A 23,495-nucleotide genomic window follows, 5' to 3' on the forward strand; every position below is an offset into this window, starting at 1 on the left:
CCGGGAAACCCTGGAAATTGTAGTTCTGGGACGTGACTAAGGGTCTCGTAACAATAATTAGACAACAGTTATTCACTGTGTCTAACGGTGGGACTGTATCTGCAAAGTCTTACCTAGGAGTAATCCCCACTGAATTCAATGGGACATCTTTGAGTAGACACAGTTAGGATTCAGGCAGATGGCGGCTTTGCCCCACCTCTATGGAGTGCACATTTTGCGTGGTCACACGCAGCCCCCTTTGATCCCAGAGCAGCACCTGGTATTTTGGACTGGCACCACCTTCCCTGGCTGGATACCTGAGGTCTCCGCCCACCCAGTCAGCCGCCCAATCCTGCCTGGGAAGGTGTCGCCAGGGGAATCGGCCAGGTAAGGGGAGGGACTACCTATCCCACACAATAGAGGGTGTAGCTTACCTGGGAAACAGCAGTTGGCTCCAGAGCTTCTCCCACCCTCCACTCCCTCAACTAACGCTTACTTTACAGGTTAATCTTTTTTCCACAGGCACACAGGCGCTGCTATGCCAAGGCCGCTGTTGAAGGGCCGGAAAGGAATTTCCCTGCATTGGCAGGTTTTGCCTTTCCCGTAGCAATTTGTTACAACTTTGGCGGTTGCAGGCCTTGGGCGGAATCCTTTAGTCATCTTCCTAAATGGGGGGTGGGGGTGGGGTGGTGACCCCACACCCCCATTGTAGCGTTGATACCAGGGTTCCCATTAAAGGGTCTTGGGGGGAGGCATTGGCCATATGCCCAGAGGTTGCCATTGCCCTCCCCCTCCAGCGGCGGGAAACAGGGGGGTGGGCTATCTGCTTGAACATATGTTCTCCAGAGCTAGCCCAACCCCCTCACATGCTGGATAACCCTGAAGATACCCAGATCCCCAGCTGGGGGCTGGGAAAGATAAACGCCCAATGCCTGAGCCAAGGTCTCCCTACATCTGAATCTTAATAAAGTGGCAGCCAATTTTAATCCCATAGCACGTTGTCTTGTGTCATTATTCCGCTCAGGGGCTGCCTGGGGTTTGGGGGACTCCGCCTGACCACGCAAAAGGGGGAAAAAACTATGGGATTATTTATGTAAAAACCCGCTGTTGGGGCAAAAAAAAAAATGGATAAAATTGTGTGTTGCCAATGCAAGAACAGCTGGGTATGTTTAGCCTGGAGAAGAGAAGGTTAAGGGGTGATATGATAGCCATGTTCAAATATATCAAAGGATGTCATATAGAGGAGGGTGAAAGGTTGTTTTCTGCTGCTCCAGAGAAGCGGACACAGGGCAATGGATTCAAACTACAAGAAAGAAGATTCCACCTAAACAGGAAAAACTTCCTGACAGTGAGAGCTGTTGGACAGTGGAATTTGCTGCCAAGGAGTGTGGTGGAGTCTCCTTCTTTGGAGGTCTTTAAGCAGAGGCTTGACAGCCATCTGTCAGGAATGCTTTGATGGTGTTTCCTGCTTGGAAGGGGGTTGGACTGGATGGCCCTTGTGGTCTCTTCCAACTCTGTGATTCTATGATTCTATGAAATGGGAGAATGGCTACTCTTGAAGAATACCCATCGGGTCGGAAGCAGGCAATATTCCCCCTCATTTCCAGGACTTCTGTAGTTGCGTGGGTCTGGTGGAGATGAACATTCTCATGCACACAGTTAAGATAACCGACCTAGCTGAGGGCCAGAAACATCTGCAGCCCTTTGTAGCTGTGTGTGAGTAATTCTGGAGAATGGCAACATGTTGCATAGTTTTGGCTCTGAATCATCAGGCAGCTGCTCTGCTAGTTTACAGATTAGTGTGAAAGCAGGTGCCTAATTGAGCGAAAAGCATGCGGTTTGGATTAAGCGTTAAGGGCAAGCAAAGCAGCTCAGCGTTTATTGTTCGCTTGCAAAGTTCCTGTATTTGTGACTGGGTGGGATGGATGCAGAGGGCTTCCATGTAGCTGGGATGGTGGCCCCGTCTGTGCTATACACCTAAAGCAGTATCATGCCTTCCCGCAGAGAATCCTGGGAACTGTAGTTTGTTAAGGGTGCAGAGAGTTGTAAGGAGACTCCTATTCTCCTTAGAGCTACAGTTGGTAGAGTGGTTTAACAGTGGATCATTTACTGACACCTGACCTCCCCATAGGGCCTTTATGGGCCACAGAATTGCTTTAGCTTTCTGCTTAACGACTGCTTTCTGCTTAACGATTAACAGCACGCATTGAGGTTGGGCTGAGCTATAGAGAGAAAGAAAAGCATGTTGTAATACCAGGTTTTCTGCAGCTCATAAATTTCCTAAAGTCAAATGGTGAGGCTTGTTAGTGAATTCTTGCATAATAATAAACAGAAAGACTCAGCTCCTAGGCCACAGATCTGGAAAACTTCTGCAGTCTTTATGATGTAAGCCATTTCTCATAAACTCTGCTGGATTTTGTATGCATTACTAAGCACCAATGTGTGTTGCAGGCAATGTATTGAATGAAGTAAGAGGGCACATGGACACTCATCCAGTTATCTGAGTCTCATTTGTTTTCAGGGGGAGAAATGGACAGGGAACACCATTTTATACACGTCTGTTCAGAGAAAAGCTTCTTTGAGTTCAATTTTGACTCCCTTCCCCCTCTATGGTTCCTTACATCTATTTTTGTCCTTTCCTGCATGCTCCAAATTGCCTTTACTTATTCTTTTATTTGTCTATTCTCATATATATATCATACATATTTTTAAAACTGCAGGTTTTTTACAATAATCCTGCCAACATCTTGATCTGTTTAGACTTGGTTTGTAAATACTCAATACAGTGGTACCTCGGTTTAAGAACAGCCCTGTTTATGAACTATTCGGTTTACGAACTCTGCAAAACCGGAAGTAGTGTTCCGGTTAGTGAACTTTACCTCGGTCTATGAATGGAAGCCAAATGGTGGAAGGGCACCGCCGGCGGGAGGCCTCATTAGGAAAAGCACGCCTCAGGTTTAAGAACGGTTTCGGTTTAAGAACAGCCTTCCGGAACAGATTAAGTTCGTAAACCGAGGTACCACTGTAAACCACTTCCATTCCTTTCTAAAAAGTTTGTTGTCTTGATTTCTTATTCTTATGGGAAGTTTCGCCATTTCTGCATACTTCATTAGTTTCTGTATCCAATCTTCATCCTTCCACTTTGGGGCAAATAACATTTTGTTAGAAAACCAGCAAATTGGTTTAATTTTTTTTTTAAAAAAATTGAGCCTCAGAGGAGACTACAAATTTGAGTGACAGAGTATGTGGCGATGAGAGGGACTCCTTCATCCCCCCCTCCCCCAGTTCATTTTCTGTATGTAAATAATTTTTCATTTGCAAGACAGGAAACAGGTGCTCATATGACTTCTGCAAAATGCTTGCGAGTTAAAACAGAAGTGAGTATTTCCTACTGATGAGAAACAAGGCACGCCCTAAGAACACGGCTTGGCCCAGGTCGAGATCCTGACATTATGAGAATTAATTGTGAGGCACCTCTGAGCCTCATAGGTAACTAAAATATTGACAATTTCAGAGAGAGGAAATCAAGAATTTAAGAATTCTTGAATTTTCAGAGCAAGCAGCTCTTTCTCCCTGCCCAGCTCTGCTTCCTTCTCTAGGAACAAGGCACCTGTAGATATCAATTGATTTCCATTCTTTGCAGGTTAGCTCATGCTTGTGCCAAAGTGGAAATTACAACACAGTGGGGTTTTTTTGTCAGTTGCTTCACAGAGCAACACAGCAATTCTGAGTTGTCAGTTTAGCAGAGGCCTAGAAATGATTGCACCATTTGCAGTTGCTCTCTTAAGGGCTCGCTGGAAATACCCCTTGTCTAATGTTCAGTCCTGAATCCACATTCTGCTGAGCAACGTAGGCAATTAATCACTTGTTAAGGACGGTGTTATGTACTGAGTTGAATAGGATCCAAACTGCAGCAGTCTGGTTGGTCCTAGAACAATAGGATTGAGATTGCAGCAGTCTGACTGGTCCCAGAACAATAGGATTGAGATTGCAGCAGTCTGATAGGTCCCAGAACAATAGGATTGAGATTGCAGCAGTCTGATTGGTCCGCAGGAGCCACCCAATCCAGCTCCAGGTGGAAGTTAATCCGCACTCCGATTGGCATACAGGAGTATCCCGGAATTAGCCAATCACGTGGGGCCCATTGTGTAAATAGTGTATATAAAGCAACCGTTTTGGGGGAACTGCATTCCTCACTACTATGAGCTGAATAAAGAGCATGAAATTCACACTTGACTCCGAGTATATTTCAGACGGCTATTAAAATCCCTGGCGGTTATTGTTTATAAAGCTTGTTGCTGCAAAGGATAGTGATCGTTTAACAATATGATCATTTATATACCTCATTTCAAAGTTAATGTATATTAACTCGGTAGTCTTTACAGCAATCCAGGACCCCAATACTTACAAGGAACACCTTTCCCCACATGAACTGTCCAGGCCCTTCTCTGCATGCACCTCTGAGGGAAGTCTGGAGGGTGTCAACGAGAAAACAGGCCTTTTTTATGGAAGCTCCTTGTCTGTGGAACGCTGTCCCCAGGGGAGCCCACCTGGTGCCAACCTTATCATCATTTCAGCACCAGGCAACGACTTCCTTGTTTTCTGGGCATTTTGGAAGAATCAGTGGTGTGATATTGTACTGTTCAATCTGTTTTTAATAATAAAACGTCATGTCATTTTTAGGGTTGCCAGGTGTCCACTGTTTGAGTGGACAGTCCACTTTTTCACATTATGTTCACTATTTTTTTCCACAAGATAGGGGACATTTTTTTTATTCAAAAGCTTTATGATGAAATGGTATTTAATACGTGTTAAAATGTTTGTAAGAAAATAATAATTTAATTTAATTTTACCCCCCCCCCCCCGCTTGTCCGCTATTTTTTTGGAAGCAGACCTGGCAACCCTAGTCATTTTTATTGGGTGTTTCTTCATTATTTGGTTGTAAATTTTAAATTTGTTTGTAAACCCAACCTAATCAATGACTGTAAGCATAATAATAATAATAATAATAATAATAATAATAATAATAATAATAATTTATACCCCACCCATCTGGCCAGGCCTCCCCAGCCACTCTGGGCAGCTCCCAACACAATATTAAAAACACAATAAAACATTAAACATTAAAGCTTCCCTAAACAGGGCTGCCTTCAGGTGTCTTCTAATAGTCAGATAGTTGTTTATTTCCTTGATATCTAATGTGAGGGCATTAGAAAAGACCCTGATGTTGGGAAAGATGGAGGGCACAAGGAGAAGGGGACGACAGAGGATGAGGTGGTTGGACAGTGTTCTCGAAGCGACTGGCATGAGTTTGGCCAAACTGTGAGAGGCAGTGAAGGATAGGCGTGCCTGGCGTGCTCTGGTCCATGGGGTCACGAAGAGTCGGACACGACTGAACGACTGAACAACAAAAAATTGGCCTTAAGGTGTCAGCAATGTGCTCTTCAAATTCTTTTTTTTAGCAACCCTTGCCACCTGCTTGCACTTTTTGTAGTTGCCGAAGTTTATTTCCCTTTTCGTTCTCTTCATTTGGCAGGAAGCCTTCTTGCCTCTAATAGTTTCTTTGCTTGTTAATCACATTGGCATCCTCTTGGCTCTCACGGCACCTTTCCTTCTTTCCAGTTGAACTTCTGTTATTGTGTTTTGGACTTTGCCTTTCAACTTCCTTTTTTTTTACCAATACCCTCATTTGGGGGAAGTTCCCTCTTTTGAAATCAAATGTGATCATGCGGGATTTTCTTAGCACTTGGCCGTTTAGTCTGGTTTAGTTCAATACCACTCCGGTCACCAGGAAGCCCCACAAACAAGATCTGAGTTCAATGGTGATCTCACGTGAACAACCATGTGCCTATGAAATGCTGGAGAGCCACTTCCGCTCAATGTAGACAATGCTAGATGGACAAATGGTCTCACTCAGTATAAGGCAACTTCCTACGTTCCTAAGCGAAAAGGAGGAATAATTCTGCCTGGTATCTTGCTTCTCTAGCAACTGTCTTGAATGCAAAAAAACATACAAGTGCTGCTGTTTTGCAATGGTTAGTTTGCAACATTAGCAATGGTTAGGGGGGGAAAGGCATACCCCCCTCCATTTTGGAGATTTAGTTATTAAATAAAAAGTACTTTATTCCCCTTCCGCTCCAATTCCTCCTTATGAAATAACACCTGAAATATTGGAGAGGATGACATTCTTTAATCAGATTGTGATCAAAACCGCCAAAACAAACATTAACAACAATGGAGGGGAAATTGGACTTAAGAGCATGAGCAAGGATGGGGGCCTGTTCTCCTTGCTCTAATGTAAATGTATCACTCTGCTAAACTTTTATTACATCCATCGGAAGGACAAGGCCACTTGCCTCTGAGAACACACTGTCCATTAGAAACCATTTGCATTTATGTTCTTAGTGCACTCAATCAAGTTCCAAAAGAATTATCCCCCAAGTGCAAATTAGAGGACCTTTAAAAGAGATTGTTTAAAAAATCTGAACATTTTCTTGCACAGCTCCAGAAAACTAAAAGACTTGTTTGTTGTTTGCCTTGCGATAAATTTAATTAAGTCACACTCAGAGTTAATCAACGGCCTTTACTAACTTAAGTCCATTGGTTTCAGTGGGTCTACTCTTGTGCATGGCTTTGTCAGATAGCTACAATCCATTATGGTTTAAGAGTGTGGGGTTACTGCAAAAAAGCTCAGTGGTGTGGTGGGAAATTATAAAATGCAGCTGCTTTTCATGGCAACCCTTCTAAAACTCTAAAACACAAATAAAATGTTGACCAGTGCAGACATCAATACCAAGCAAACTTTCCCCCCTCACCACAAGCCCTTTTCTTTAACATCCAGTCTGCAAAAGACTCCCGTTGCTCACTTATTTTGTCACTTTTTGGCTGGCAAGATTTCCAAAATGAAATCTGTTATGTACTGAGTTGAATAGGATCCAAAATGCAGCAGTCTGATTGGTCTGCAGGAGTCACCCAATCCAGCTCCAGGTGGAAGTGAATCCGCAACCCGATTGGCATACAGGAGTATCCCGGAATTAGCCAATCACGTGGGGCCCATTGTGTAAATAGTGTATATAAAGCAAACGTTTTGGGGGAACTGAATTCCTCACTACTATGAGCTGAATAAAGAGCATGAAATCACACTTGACTCAGAGTATATTTCACCTTAGCCATTCATGCTCACGTCACCTACTTCATCCTCTCCCTTGTTCATTTGACGGGTTTCTCTCCGAGGAAAAAAAAGCTTGTTTATTCAGCACCCAGAAGATTGGCACATAGCTTCCCTGGAGGTGACATCATTGTGTCTCTGCTGTGAAATAAATGGCAGTGCTTCATCCTGGCCTGTACCTGCTTCACATCATCACGGGGGAAAACCCATGAATTTGGCTTTCCCAGGGATCAGTCAAACTGGAAGCTCTTCAGTCAAAATGGGTTATTTTATTGAGCAGCCTTTCTCAACCTGGTGCCCTCCAAACATTGTTGAACTCCTATCAGCCTATTTTTGTATCTGATTTTTGTTGAAAGCCGCCCAGAGTGTCTGGGGAAATCCAGCCAGATGGGTGGGGTACAAATAATAAAAATAATAAATATTATTATTATTATTATTATTAGCCCCAGCCAGCATGACCAGAGATGATGGGAATTGAATTCCGGCAACTATTAGAGCATCATAGCCCACCCCCCAATTCCTTGTGTGGCTTGATTCACTCTTCACGGGGTAACCAGTTATAACAGATGACAGGGCTCCTGTTATCTTCAATAACTGTGCTGAGGGAGACATTTGGCTAGTTTCACTTTCCCATGTGAAGGGTGAGGAAAGCCTAGCTACTTCCCTATCAATATACATTTCCAGCATTGCATGAATTTTCTGTATTTATTATGAAAGACCAAAGGAACTCCCTTAACTTGTTTTTCTCACCCTGCTGGTATGTTTTGTTCTGGGTTTTTGTTTCTTTTAATGTCTGTGGTCCCGTGGCTTGAAAAGTAGAATTCGTATTGGACTGGTTTTAATATTATCAAATTAATGAGTATTTTTTTAAAAAAGGATCTATTAAAAGGTTTTATAGATTGAAGTTCTGACTTGGAAAAGATTCCTCTCTAAGGAACAGAAAAACTGGTTTCAAAAACGTATAAATTGTTATTAGAATGGGAGATGAAAGATGAAATGGTTAAATCAGTGATGGATAAAGGTAAAGGTAAAGGGACCACTGACCATTAGGTCCAGTCGTGTCCGACTCTGGGGTTGCGGCGCTCATCTCACTCTATAGGCCGAGGGAGCCGGCGTACAGCTTCCGGGTCATGTGGCCAGCATGACAAAGCCGCTTCTGGCGAACCAGAGCAGCGCACGGAAACGCCTTTTACCTTCCCGCTGGAGTGGTACCTATTTATCTACTTGCACTCTGACATGCTTACGCGAACTGCTAGGTGGGCAGGAGCTGGGACCGAGCAACGGGAGCTCACCCCGTGGCAGGGATTCAAACCGCCGACCTTCTGATCAGCAAGCCCTAGACTCTGTGGTTTAACCCACAGCGCCACCTGGGTCCCTCAGTGATGGATACAATGGGCTAAAAGATCTTGGACATAATATAGAAATGAACTCTTAGGGAAAGCTGTGGAAAGCTGATATGAAATTTACTGGAGAACTGCATTGCACAATTCGTAGAAGTGCGAATTTCGAAGCATGGCTGTGTTTCGGTTTTTGCATTGTTTCAGAAAGCACAAATGAGGTATTTAAATAGGACCTGAATCACCAAACCAGTGATGTTTGGTGATTCCCCTCTGCCCTTTCTGACTTACTTAGTGGCAGCCCCAGTAGCTTCCATTTTAAACAGAAACCAGCCTCCAAGGCATTGTGGGATATTAAAATGGAAGCTCCTTGAGGCAGACATGTTTTCTAAGGCAAAGGCTCAGCAGTGGGGCTGGGCTGGGGCAGAAGATGTGAATGCTGATGTTATTAGACCTGCTGTACATCCACTCTGAGGTGAGAGGTGAGATTCGTATCACTTGACTGAACTATCCAAAAAAAACTGACTGAACTTCCTCTTCTGAAAAGTATGGTATCAGGAGGAAAATCAAGTGATGAGAAGGTCTGTTGTGGTGTTTGACATGTGACAGCTGGTCGCCAACAGAACTTCTTTGTTTTCTTTTGGAGAACGTTAGTGTCATATTAATTCTATTCACGTGTTGGGTGCGGCCATGATTTCTTGGGAGTGGGGCTATGCTTTTAGTCAAGTTCCCCATATCATGTCTCCTCCTTTAATTAATTAATCTCAGGGTGGTTCACAGCATTAAAAAAATACAAGATAAAAGCACAAACTACAGAATAAAAACAAGAACAAGACCAAAACAAACCAATAACCCCTCCTCCCTCAAACACATTAAAAAAGATATAGGAAGATAGTTTTCACCAGACTCTGAAAGGTGTGTAATGAAGATGCCAGGCAAACTTCCCTGGGGAGAGTATTCCATGGATCAAATGTGATAGAGGTGAGGTCACCCATCTTTCAGTCACCTGACATGATTGATGGGCATATTTGAAGGCACTCGCGCTTTTCTAAAAACCCTTCTAAAATTAAGAATTATCTGTTGGGCGATGGGAATATGCTTTCCTCTAGCAAAGGAGTAATAGGAAGCTCATTTTAATCTCCCAATTGTGCCTTTGAAACCACACCCACCTGCCCCACACCTGACTCACACAGGGCATCAGGTGTAGGGTAGGCACCTGTGGTTTGCAGGGAATGATCCGGTGTAGTAAACTGGGACCCCTGCGGGGAAGAAGTTGACTTGTGGGCTGGAGGTTTCCCACACCAGAAAGAGGACAGGCAAACACACCTATAAATACAGTACAGTAAGGAGAGAAGACCTTCTCATTATTAAATTGGAGAGAGACTATAGCTCAGAGGTAGTCTTCTTCTTCTTTGGAGATCACTCATAGCTGAGTAAGATTGTCTTCCATGAACATGGTCTTAACAGTGAGTCTGTTACTGTGGAGGCCAATTCTGGATCCACACGTCCTTCCACAGTGGGGACATAGGTTTCTGGGCAGGAGTTGATCATGGTGAGGGCTTGCCAAATGTCCTTTCCTCTTAGCACGTTTCTCCCTTTCATCCTGAGTTTGAGCATCTTCAAAGTCCATGACACCTTTGGTAAAGGCTGTTCTCCAATTGGCGCACTCACAGGCCAGTGTTTTCCAATTGTCAGTGTTTCTACTACATTTTTTTAGATTTGCCTTGAGCGATTTTTTAAACCTCTTTTGCTGACCACCAGCATTACGCTTTCCATTTCTAAGTAGTGTCCATTTTTAGCAAGTATATAATCTTCTGAGATTCATCCTAGGCATCTCCTGCTAAAAGGATCACTAAGGAGCAAGATGTGGAGAGCTACAGATAGATTGACAAATGGCCTGACTCTGTTCAAGTGTTTGTATGTTCATAAATACATGGAAACAAGCATAGCTCAACATTTCATTTCTGCAGATTTTAAAAAAAGCACGTGGTGGTTCTTGGGACTTCTATTTCAGCAAAGAGCACCCTGCATCCTGACTCTTCTGATGGCTGCTTCATCTGGTCAGCTATCGCTCGCCTCTTATTTCGACTCAATCCCCGGAGAGCAAGAACAGCAACAATGTGCTCCTTTCTGCAAAATGCAATGAAGGTGAATTCTCCAATAACCAAATGGGGGAAATATACATGTAAAACAAAAGCAAAACGAGGTAATAAAAAGATCAGCTCCCAACATTCTTTGGCAAACATTGACACTCAAATGATAGTAGAGGCCTGGAGTTTGTAAAATGCTGTTGTCATCCAATAAACTGTAATCCAGTCAATTGTAGGTAAAAGACCATAGGGCTTCAATTACAAAGTCATTTCCCCACGTCTGGGGTGGTGGGGTTTGAGGGGAGGGAATTCTGTAGAAAGTGGCTAAGTTGAGGAGTTTCCACTTTCACACCCCCACAATGCACTTAGAGAAATGTTATATGGAGGGAGGCATTGTGGGAAATCAAAATGGCAGCTTCTAGCTGCCCAGTGCTGATTCAGAGTGCTATTGCCTGTCTTTGCCACCTGGCCCACTGACATAGGGGGGTCTTGTGGGGGGCATTTAGCCAAGGTGGAGAGTGACTCTGAATGTCCTAACCTACCTAGGATTGCCATATCTTATAAGTAAAGGTAAAGGGACCCCTGACCATTAGGTCCAGTCGCAGACGACTCTGGGGTTGTGGTGCTCATCTCGCTTTACTGGCCGAGGGAGCCAGCGTACAGCTTCTGGGTCATGTGGCCAGCATGACTAAGCCACTTCTGGCGAACCAGAGCAGCTCACAGAAACGCCGTTTACCTTCCCACCGGAGCGGTACCTATTTATCTACTTGCACTCTGACGTGCTTTTGAACTGCTAGGTTGGCAGGAGCTGGGACCGAGCAACAGGAGCTCACCCCATCGCAGGGATTCGAACCTCCAACCTTCTGATTGGCAAGCCCTAGGCTCTGTGGTTTAACCCACAGCGCCACCCACATCTTAGAAAGCAGCTATATCTGTGTGATATTATATTATCAGTTAGTGGTTGTGCTGCCTGTTTTAGGAATCTAATTGCTCCCATTATGTTCGGCTTGTATATTTGCAAAGAAGCAGATATTATGAAGACACCGTATGCCAGCCTTCACCAACCTGGTGCTCTCCAAGTGTTTTGGATAGCAACTCCCACCACTCCCAGCCAACATGGCCATTTTGGATTACAAGAACCACCAGCTGTGCTGACTAGGGCTGATTTTAGCTTTAGCTCCTGGCAAAGAAAGGAATGGGGGAGCATCTATAAGACCCAAGGATGGGCGAGTCTGCCAGTTTAGAGGTCTCTCTGTTTCTCATAATTCCAATTTGAGAGAACCCAAAATCGGCAGGTTCGCCCATCCCCAATTGCAATACAACTGAAAAAGCGGGAGTCACTTTGCACCCTACTTTGCACCCACAAGCAGCACAGGAAACCTCCACCTAGAGAACGAGAGAGATTGTAATAATCAGACCCGCGAGTTACAGCTATTCAGAATGGGCTGGCATACCTGATGTCTGGATAATCCTGGTATAAACTTTTAACGTGGTCGTTGATTTGGGGTTTTTCTTCCTCGCCAATTATTTTAGCAATGTATTCTATGGCAGGAGTGAGCCAGTCAAAAGTTGAACCCTGGAAATGTGTTAGAATACCTGGTTATTCTCCCCCACCAAATCACCCAGATTAAGATGGAAGCATTCAGGTTTCGAAAATGCAGTGTATCTCTGATTACATTTTGTCACCCAAAGGTTCGATCACACTCCTAGCTGGTCTCCTACTACTCATGTATTTAAATACTTTTGTTGTTGTTGGTCTTTATCTTTTTAGCAGCGTACTCTTCAATTTGGGTTTTTCCAGCATCTTTTATAGTCTCCTTGCATTTATTTTGCCAAAGTTTGTGTCCCTTTTTGTTCTCCACATTTCAGCAAGACTTACATTTTCTAAAGGAGGGTTTCCCAAACTTTGGTCTCCACCTGTTTTTGGACTACAACTCCCATCATCCCTAGCTATTTGTTCTAAAGGAAGATATCTTTCCTCGTAAGACTCGTAGACTCGTAATCTGGGGAACCAGGTTCGTGTCTCCGCTCCTCCACATGCAGCTGCTGGGTGACCTTGGGCTAGTCACACTTCTTTGAAGTCTCTCAGCCCCACTCAAATCACAGAGGGTTTGTTGTGGGGGAGGAAGGGAAAGGAGAATGTTAGCCGCTTTGAGACTCCTTCGGGTAGTGAAAAGCGGGATATCAAATCCAAACTCCTCCTCTTCTTCTTCTTCTTCTTCTTCTTCTTCTTCTTCTTCTTCTTCTTCTTCTTCTTCTAATAACCTTTTTTTGACTCCTACCACGCAGACATCTTCTTGGCCTTGATGGTACTTTTCTTGATCTGCAAGAGCTTCTAATATTGTGGTTCCAAACAATTCCAGATGTTTTGGACCGTAAATCCCAACAGTCCTGTATTCCAAAACACCTGGTTGGAAAGGGCTTATGTAGTCAATACTAATGGAACTCCACTTAAGACAGCTTCTTATGTTCTGCCTTTAACCCTACCACCCTTAAAATGAATTTTGGTTAACACATTTAAGGAAAGAAACAACTTTAAAAGTTACAAATCTTGAAGTTTTGTTGGCTGACTTGCATTTAAATAACCTCAGGAACTTTCACATCAGTCCACTGCTACAATATAGATCAGGGGTCAGCAAACTTTTTCAGTAGGGAGCTGGTCCACTGTCCCTCAGACCTTGTGGGGGACTGGGCTATATTTTGAGAAAAAAATATGAACGAACTCCTATGCCCCACAAATAACCCAGAGATGCATTTTAAATAAAAGGACACATTCTACTCATGTAAAAGCATGCTGATTCCCGGACCGTCTGCAGGCCGGATTGAGAAGGCGATTGGGCCGGATCTGGCCCCCGGGCCTTAGTTTGCCTACCCATGAAATTCCTTACCATATGCTGCATCGTATTGTTTATAGCTGTAGCATCTTGAGTCATTATTTTGCTGACCTCGTCCCGTTTCATTTTCCACATTCTGCGTCTTGGCTTGAGTGTTTGCGTGATGTACTCTTTGACCACATCCTTGTGAATCTCATTGAGAAAATCCTGCATACATCAAGAACAACAAGAAAGTGGGTTGGCCAGAGCACAAGGGCACAGCCAGGTGATTACTGCCATGCCAATCCACAAGGACTGTGGAAAATTCAGTTGCAGGTACGTAGCCTTGTTGGTCTGCCACAGTCGAAACAAAATAAAAAAATTCCTTCCAGTAGCACCTTAGAGACCAACTAAGTTTGTTCTTGGTATGAGCTTTCGTGTGCATGCACACTTCTTCAGATACCAAACTTAGTTGGTCTCTAAGGTGCTACTGGAAGGAATTTTTTTATTTTATTTTGTTTCGACTGTGAAAGATTCAAAGCACCCAAATGGATCACAAGAAACCCGTTGGATGAGTTTTTCAGTGCACTGCCACGTGTAAGATCAAGTTTTATTCGTGTCACTGCAAAGTATTGCAGTGGTTAACTTTAGGCTTATTAATTCTGTCCGTTGCACCCCACTAAGAATATCCCTAATCAATTTACAACCAAAGCAAAACAAAAATATTAAACAATACAAAGCAAAACAACAATACTAAAATCACAAAATAATAATAATAATATTTTTCCTTAACATCCCTATTGAAAGTTTTAAAAGTACATAATTAGATGTGCACTAAACATGGTGAGAGGCAAATAAAAGAGAGAAAAAGAAGAAGAGAAACATCACCATCATTATCTACTCTCTCTCCACCCTCAGGTCCTAGGTTTGCAACAATTAAATTCAAGGTTAAAAACAGTTTGAAACAACTTACTATCACTGAAATAAGCTGGGTCCTAAAATATATATATTTGTTGTTGCTGTTGTTGCTTATTAAATTTTTGAAATATGTTGCTATCCTATGGACATAAGAAATAGAGTTTGTCAGGCTTCAGCCCAGTCCTCAGAGTCTCTATAAATGAACTCTAACTGGATGCCCCTCCAAATGCATTGGACTACAACTCCCATCATCCTTGATCACTGGCTATGCTGACTGGGGCTGATGGGAGTTGTAGTCCAGAAACATCTGGAGGGGCGCAGGATGTGCACCCCTGGACTACAACATCCATGAGGCCCAGCCAGTATGAGAGCTGACAATAGTTCAAAACATCTCTATATACGCTATGCCATGTGTACATTGTGTGAAAGACAGGTTAGGAATGCTTTTGTTTTAATTTCTTAGTTGTGCTTTTATCTTGTATTTTATTCTGTGAACTGCCCTGAGATCTTTTGATGAATATAAATTTAATAAACAAACTTTTTTAAAAAAAATCATTACTGAATTATTAATTATTACTCTTACTGTTACCTTGCAGACGGGTTCCTTCAGATGCTTTAGATGTTCCGAAGACTCCTCAATAACAGACAATATTTTCATGATAAACGAATCGAAAGTTCCGCCACTTACGACCCACGCTTGGCTTAGAATTTTATTGAATAATGGCTGGTAACACACACACACACACACACAGAGAGAGAGAGAGAGAGAGAGAGAGAGAGAGAAACACACGTCAGTCATGATATTACTAAAGCATCTCTTTTGATTCTAAGGTGTGGCCTACTCAAATCCTTATGCCCAGGGCCTACCCAGGGGTTTGGGGTATACTCAGAAGAGTTTTGGGACATCCCCCCCTTTGAGTGGCGCATACTCCTCTCACCCCAGGTCCCCTCACAAACTGCATGGGAAGGCCTCCTTCATTTCAAAAGCATTTTGCCATTTGCCACGAGGGGAGTGCAGTTTGAGAAACGTGAAATGAATATGGCAATCCTCGGCCTGCCTAACCCAGAAGAAACTCTTGCATAGGTGGGGAACCTATGGCCCTCCAGATGTTGTTGGACACCAACTTCCATCAGCGCCATTTGGTATGGCCAAATTCCTCCAGTGGCAGACATTGGGCTCTCAAATTTCAGTGGAGCCCTGCGCAATGCTAAAATTCAGCGCCCCCGCCACTCAGGCTCTGTTCTACAGCATTGCTGTGCTGCCCCCTGCAGCATGGTGCCCAAGGTGGCCACACCAATCATGCCACCCTAAAAGCACCCCTGGTTCCTTACAGCTGGCGTTAAAGGATTGGAGCCTAAGGTTGTTCTGTGGCTCCTTGGGTTCTCATTCTTTAAAATCTTGATCATGGTCCTTTTGTCTTTTTCCAGAGCTTTTAAATCAGCTTTAAGTTCTTTGCACATGCTTCCACGAATATTTCAGACAAGGCCTCCTGTTTCTGTGTCGATGTTTTGCTGATATACAAGTGCATTTACGAATAACCTGGTTAAAACACCATTGATCTACCTGCTAACACTTCTTTCATAGGTGGACATCGTTCTGTCCAGCAATGCAGCTAGAAAACGAATCTACTGGGAAACATTTTAATCCTTGCCAGGAATTATGCATGCAAAGTTTGGGAAATAAATACAGCCCCTCACAATGGAAGTCTGGGCATGGAGACTTTAACATACAATATTGAGGACCATGTTCACACACTATAAAAGCTCAGGATGCCCAAGAAATGTGGGAACATCACTTGCGGGACAGGTTCTTGCAACTCTCTATTGCAGGGGTGGGGAACCAGTGACCTTCCACAAGCTGTTTGATTCCCATCATCCCATACTCCGACCATTGGTCTTGCTGGCTGGTGCTGATGGGAGCTGGAGCGTAGCATCCTCTGGAGGACCACAACTGCCCCATCCCTGCTGAAATATACTTGGAGTCCAGTGTGAATTTCATGCTCTTTATTCAGCTCATAGTATTGAGGAAGGCAGTTCCCCCAAAACGTTTGCTTTATATACACTATTTACACAATGGGCCCCACGTGATTGGCTAATTCCGGGATACTCCTGTATGCCAATCGGAGTGCGGATTCACTTCCACCTGGAGCTGGATTGGGTGGCTCCTGCGGACCAATCAGACTGCTGCAATCTCAATCCTATTGTTCTGGGACCAATCAGACTGCTGCAATCTCAATCCTATTGTTCTGGGACCAGTCAGACTGCTGCAGTTTGGATCCTATTCAACTCAGTACATAACACCTGCCCTGCTAGAATAGAACTGAACCTGAAGATAACGCAGTATGTATTGGCTATTAAGTTTTACAGTAGGAAGATATTTTATTTTCTATGTCAATGTAAAAATCTATCATTCCTACTTTAAAAAGAGATCGTTGACAGCCAAGTAAACAGTTTCCCAGGTTTTTGATACCTGGAACTTCCCCCCACCCTCGAATCAAAGTGCAGGACCACGTTACTCTTAAGACGCAAATGATGCATATGTTAAAATCAGCTCCCAGGAAAAAACGTGAGTCGATATCCAGGGGAAGGGCTCCAGCTCAGTGGTGAAGCTGAATAACTAGGATTTATGAATCCCTTGAACGCTGTGCATGAACACATGTAACAGAAGCACAACAATTTTAAAGGAAAGGCACATTTGGGGAGGAATTGTTTGGAGCCAACGGCGGGGGGGGGGGTTGCTTCACCCTTTCCCTACCGTTGCCCTCAGAATTCTCTCGCTTGAAACTGCGCTGGGGGGAGGACAGTTTCAAGTGGAGATGTGGTGGGGGAAGGGTTAAGCACATTCCTCCTCGCTACCTTTCTCCTCTGCATGGTTATCCCCCAAAGGTGTTTCCAATAAACCCCTGTGTGTGTCCATATGTAGTTAGGTCCCGGGTCTGGTCCCTCCCTATGCCTTGGCTGAGTGGCAACGCAGTGCTTCTGTGATGGCCTGGGAGTCAGACTCTGATGCTGAACCTGAGGGATCCCAGCCTGCACAGGATTCCCCGCCTCCAGAACCAGCTGAGCCGGGGCCAGGGCTTGAGCCTGAAGGATCCCCACCTGTGCTGGATCCCCAGGTGCAGGCATCAGCAGAGTCTGCTCTGGCTCCTGATGGGAGGGAGGACCCATTGCCTGCAGGTGCTCCACTCCCAGCCTCTTCAGAGGAAGCTGAGGCATCCCCTGGGTCCAGTAACCCACCAGCCTCTCCTGAGCTACAGAGGCTCAGGGCAGAGAGGCGAAGGGAGTTAAGTGTCTGCAGGAGGAGTGCTCGCCTCCAGGCCCGGAGGAGAGGCGAGTCTCCAGAGGATCGGGGCGGCCCTAAGCATAGGGCCAGATAAAAGCCAGCCAGACCCAGCCCAAGTTGCGTGAGCAACATAGTTGCAAGCGTGTGCTCAACCTGCAACCTTGTGCCTGAACCTGCCTTGGACCTTGACCTGCTCCCTGCCTCGCTCCCCGCCGGACTGACCTCCTTTGGACCCCTAGACCCAGTACTGGACTTGGACCTCGCTTCATGGACAAACCCTTGGGGCCAGCACAGTTTGCTCACGCCACACCCGCACTCCCCCTTCGCTGGGGTGCGTTCGGGAGGAACTAATAGCCATGGCTGACCAGGCGGCTGCGCTGGTGGCATTGGCCCAGGAGAACCAGGCCTTGACCCACACCGTGCAGCAGCTAAGCAATGTGGTTACGGCGCTTCAGCAGCGTTTGGATGCCTTACCGGCTCCTGGGGCCGCCGCCCCAGCTCCTGGCAAGTACCCCGTGGCCCTGCCAGAGAAATTTGATGGGTCCCCAGCCAGCTTTCCCATGTTTCTCGCCCAGGCCAAGCTGTATATTCAGGGGCGAGCTCGGGATTTCCCCGACGACCGCACCAAGGTGCACTTCCTGATCAGCTTGCTGAAGGACCAGGCGGCCAAGTGGGCGTTGCCGCTGCTCCGGCAAGACTCCCCCTTGCTGACAGACTATACGGGGTTTTGCAATCTTCTGGAAACCACGTTTGCCAACCCTCAGAAGGGGAGTCAAGCCAATCGGGCAATTCGGCGGTTGAAACAGGGCAAGTCCACAGTGGCCACCTACGCCACAGAATTTCGGCTGCTGGCGCAGGACCTGACCTGGAACGACTCTGCACTGCGGGACCAGTATCTCGAGGGACTTTCAGACGAGGTACTGGATCAGCTGGCCACGTTGGATCGCCCTGCCACACTGGATGCCCTCATCCAACGGAGTCTGCAGATAGATGATCGGTTGGAGGACCGTCGCCAGGCCCGGGGCCGCCGGCACTCCGGGCTCCCAGCGCCGGTGCTTCCCTGCAGTTCCGTGGCCAGAGCTGAGTCATTGGAGGAGCCGATGCAGCTCGGGGCAGCGCGGCCTCGCCTCTCCCCCTCGGAAAAGACTCGGCGTCGGGAGGGGAACCTGTGTCTCTACTGCGGTGGGAGTGGACACTACGCCCGAACCTGCCCTGAGAAACGCCAGCCGCAGGTGAAACGGCCAACCCCAGTAGCCGATGGCCCAGGCTACCTGGGGCCCCAAGCATCGCATGATGGGCCCTCACCAGTGGAATTGCAACACCTCATGATACCGGTGCGTCTATACCCCCCCGGTGGGCCCTGGATTCTCACCCACGCTCTGGTGGATTCGGGGGCAACCCGCTCCTATATGGACTCTGCCTTCGCCACTCAGCATCAGGTGCCGCTTCAGAACAAGCCGGAACCAGTACAGGTGGAGGCAATTGACGGACGGCTCCTACGCTCGGGCGCGGTTACTCGGGAGACCCAGCCCTTGGTCCTGTGCTACCAGCAGCACCGGGAGGTGCGAACCCTGGACATTGCCACCATGCCCCGGTTTCCCCTGGTGCTTGGGATGGACTGGCTGGAGTCGCACAATGTTCAGATCGACTGGGTCAATCGGACTGTACGCTTCCCAGACCCGGGTTCCCATGCTCAGTCCGAGTTAGTAGCAGCTGCCCCCATGGGGCAGGCTGTGTCAACGCTCCCTGCCGTGTACCAGGACTATTTAGACGTGTTCGAGGAACAGGGAGCAGACCAGCTGCCACCTCATCGGTCCTTCGACTGCGGCATAGACCTCCAGCCTGGGGCGCCCCTGCCTGTAAGCCGCCTATATTCTCTTTCGGAGCCAGAGCGTGAAGCCTTGCAGGACTTCCTTCGCAAGAACCTGGAACGCGGGTTCATTAGGCCCTCTACCTCACCCACTGCCGCTCCTGTACTCTTCGTTAAGAAGAAGTGTGGGGAGCTTCGCCTCTGCCATGACTACCGGGCCCTGAATAAGATCACCATCCCAGACCGGTACCCCTTGCCCCTTATTGCAGAATTGCTGGAGCGGGTGCAGGGGGCGCAGATGTTCACCAAACTGGACCTCCGAGGGGCCTACAACTTGATTCGGATCCGTGCCGGGGACGAGTGGAAGACGGCATTCGGGACCCGGTATGGGCAGTTTGAATACCTGGTTATGCCGTTCGGATTATGCAACGCACCCGCCGTGTTTCAACGGTACATCAACCACGTGTTCCAGGACTTGCTAGACAAATACGTGGTGGTGTACCTAGATGATATTCTGATTTATTCCCGTGACCCAGCCCGTCACGAGAGTCATGTTCGGTCCGTGTTGCAGCGCTTGCGGGAGCACCGCCTGTATGCCAAGCTCAGCAAGTGCGAGTTCCACCAGCGGTCAGTGGACTTCCTTGGACACCGACTCTCCCCTGACGGGGTGCAGATGGACCCTGGGAAGGTGGCTGCGGTTCGAGAGTGGGCAGCGCCCCGGAACCGCAAGGACTTACAGCGGTTCCTAGGGTTCGCCAACTATTACCGGACCTTCATTGCAGATTATGCTCATCGCACCACCCCATTAACCCGACTGCTGCGCCCCAAGACACCCTTCTCCTGGGATGAGGAGGCTGAAGTGGCATTTCAGGGGTTGAAAGCCTGTTTCCAGAGGGCGCCGATTTTACAGCATCCTGATCCCTCTCGTCCCTTCGTGGTGGAGACTGATGCCTCCAGTACGGCTCTCGGTGCCATCCTGTCTCAGCAACACGGACCCGATGCGCCGCTGTTACCCTGCGCCTACTACTCCCGGCAGCTCCTTCCGGCGGAGCGTAACTATACCGTGTGGGAGCGGGAACTACTGGCCATCAAGGTGGCCTTTGAGGTCTGGCGCCATCATCTTGAGGGGGCACGACACCCGGTGGAGGTGAGAACGGACCACCGGAATCTGGAGTACCTCCAGACCACCCGCAAGTTGAACCAAAGGCAGATCCGGTGGGCGCTGTTTTTCTCCCGGTTCCAGTTCCGGATCCGCTACATCCCTAGCTCCCAAAACCGGAAAGCGGATGCCCTGTCCCGGAAACCCGAGGACGTCGCAGACACTGTACAGCAGGCAGTACCGACGACTATCTTACCACCAGCCACATTCCTGGCCACTCAGGAGGCCAAGCCACTGCAGGCTCGGGTGCGAGAACAGCAACGGGTCGACGCTTGGGCTCAGGAACGGCTCCGGGAACTGTCTGACGGGTCATGCCCTCGATATCCAGGGCTGGCCCTGCACCAGGGCCTACTGCTGCACCAGGGTCGTCTATACATCCCACCAGGACCATTGCGGGCTGAGGTTCTCCAGATGTCCCACGATGCCCCAGCAGCAGGGCACTTTGGGCGGTACCGGACCACTCATCTGGTAAGCCGGGAGTTCTGGTGGCCCCGCCTGAAGGCTGATGTGGCACGCTATGTTGCTGGTTGCGATGTCTGCCGGCGGGCCAAGGGTCCTACTGGGCGACCCCCCCGGTCTGCTCCAGCCATTACCAGTCCCACCACGTCCCTGGCACACGGTCTCACTGGACTTTGTGGTAGACTTGCCCCCATCTCGTCACTGTACCTGCCTCCTGGTTTTCACGGACCATTTCACTAAGATGGTGCACTGTGCCCCCTGCCCGTCCACACCCACAGCTAAGGAGACGGCTCAACTGTACATGCAGCACATCTTCCGCCTGCATGGCCTTCCCGAGCGTGTGGTTTCTGACCGCGGCGTCCAGTTCACATCCCACTTCTGGCGAGCCCTGCACCAGACCCTTGGGACGGAGGTCTGTCTATCTTCGGCCCACCACCCGCAGACCGATGGCCAGACGGAACGGGCAAATGCGGTGCTGGAGCAGTACCTCCGGTGTTACTGCAGCTTCCAGCAGGATGACTGGGTCGATCACTTGCCACTGGCGGAGTTCGCCTACAACAATGCAGTGAACGCCTCCACCCAGCAGACCCCGTTCCAGGCCTCCTACGGCTACCATCCACGTTTGTTCCCGGACGTGCTGCCAGCTTCCGCGGTCCCCGCAGTGACAGACTGGCTTCAGGAGCTTCAGTCCCAGCAACAATTATTGATGGAGCAACTGCGCCAGGCCAAGGACGCATACAAGGCCCAGGCTGACCGACATCGTCAGGAGGGGCCAGAACTCCATGTTGGCGATCGGGTGTGGCTCTCTACCCGTCACCTGCATCCTTCTCGGCCCTCACGAAAGCTGGATGCACGGTTTGCCGGCCCATTCACCATCACTGCGCAGGTGTCACCGGTGGCATTTCGCCTCCAGTTACCTCCATCACTCAAGGTTCACCCAGTATTCCACCGGTCCCTACTTAGTCCAGTCGCCCCGCCCGACGAGTTCCACCCAGACAATCCACGACCGCAGCCAGTTTTGGTTGAGGGGGAGCCTGAGTACGAGGTGGAGCGCATTCTCGACTCACGATACCGCAGGGGGAAGCTCCAATACCTCATCGACTGGAAGGGGTATGGGCCTGAGGATCGTTCATGGGAACCAGTGGAAAACGTCCACGCACCTGCCTGCCTCCGTGATTTCCATGCAGCTTACCCCAGCAAGCCTGGTCCGGCCCCTCAGTTGAGGGGGAGGCCTGGGAGGGGGGATGGTGTGATGGCCTGGGAGTCAGACTCTGATGCTGAACCTGAGGGATCCCAGCCTGCACAGGATTCCCCGCCTCCAGAACCAGCTGAGCCGGGGCCAGGGCTTGAGCCTGAAGGATCCCCACCTGTGCTGGATCCCCAGGTGCAGGCATCAGCAGAGTCTGCTCTGGCTCCTGATGGGAGGGAGGACCCATTGCCTGCAGGTGCTCCACTCCCAGCCTCTTCAGAGGAAGCTGAGGCATCCCCTGGGTCCAGTAACCCACCAGCCTCTCCTGAGCTACAGAGGCTCAGGGCAGAGAGGCGAAGGGAGTTAAGTGTCTGCAGGAGGAGTGCTCGCCTCCAGGCCCGGAGGAGAGGCGAGTCTCCAGAGGATCGGGGCGGCCCTAAGCATAGGGCCAGATAAAAGCCAGCCAGACCCAGCCCAAGTTGCGTGAGCAACATAGTTGCAAGCGTGTGCTCAACCTGCAACCTTGTGCCTGAACCTGCCTTGGACCTTGACCTGCTCCCTGCCTCGCTCCCCGCCGGACTGACCTCCTTTGGACCCCTAGACCCAGTACTGGACTTGGACCTCGCTTCATGGACAAACCCTTGGGGCCAGCACAGCTTCAGATCTAGGGTGTGATGCAAGATCATAGAGACAGTTCAGGCGTGCGGGAGGAGAAAGGCTCAAAACAGGAAGCGCTGCAGATCGCTTTGGTAATTGTCAAGGGTGGACTGTGTGCATTTACCGTATATGCGGCACCTAATTAAGGGATTATGGGCAGTTGGAATGCCTCCATGAGTTCTGGGCTTCTTCAGATCCCTAAACTGTATTCCCCTAGATAAATATAAGCCCTTTCCACCAGCTGGCAACTGTATTAAAGAGGCAGGAGCCAATTAAAATGTAAATCAGAGGGAAAGTAAAGTGGGATAGAGGAGCAGGTCAACGAGCTGTGCTAAATCACTTTGAACAGCTTTTCTTGGTGCTTGGCCCAGGAGCCTCTGCTTTTAAAAAGCAGCACAAGTCTATTTCTGTTGCTGATGCATACTGAACGACCGAGCATCATCTGGTCCATGTTTTAGAAATGCTCTGGGATAGAAAAAGCATGCCTCGCATTATTTTATTTTTTTGGATCCACATTTGCCAGGAAAGTAAACACAACATCTGGGTGCAAAATCCTCCGGCTTTGTTGTCTGTCTCTGATGCTATGGTAACGTCCACAGCATACTGTATGTTTAAAGCCTCTATCCTGGAAAT

The 23,495-nt window shown here is 47.9% G+C and overlaps 1 protein-coding gene across 1 annotated transcript in view; it reads right to left on the bottom strand.

The window, feature by feature from the left end:
- Positions 1–10,198: 10,198 nt before the first annotated feature.
- EXOC3L4 (exocyst complex component 3 like 4) overlaps positions 10,199–23,495 on the bottom strand; it is a 30,528-nt gene continuing 17,231 nt past the window's right edge. Inside the window, exons 9-12 of the mRNA XM_033172940.1 lie at positions 14,895–15,029; positions 13,463–13,615; positions 12,029–12,150; positions 10,199–10,614 (exon numbers count right to left, since the gene is read on the bottom strand). Coding sequence (XP_033028831.1) covers positions 10,458–10,614; positions 12,029–12,150; positions 13,463–13,615; positions 14,895–15,029 — 567 coding nt within the window. The 3' untranslated portion in view covers positions 10,199–10,457. The remainder of the gene's footprint in view (positions 10,615–12,028; positions 12,151–13,462; positions 13,616–14,894; positions 15,030–23,495) is intronic.

Source organism: Lacerta agilis, chromosome 1, assembly GCF_009819535.1.
Source record: "Lacerta agilis isolate rLacAgi1 chromosome 1, rLacAgi1.pri, whole genome shotgun sequence".
Taxonomy (NCBI): Eukaryota; Metazoa; Chordata; class Lepidosauria; order Squamata; family Lacertidae; genus Lacerta; species Lacerta agilis.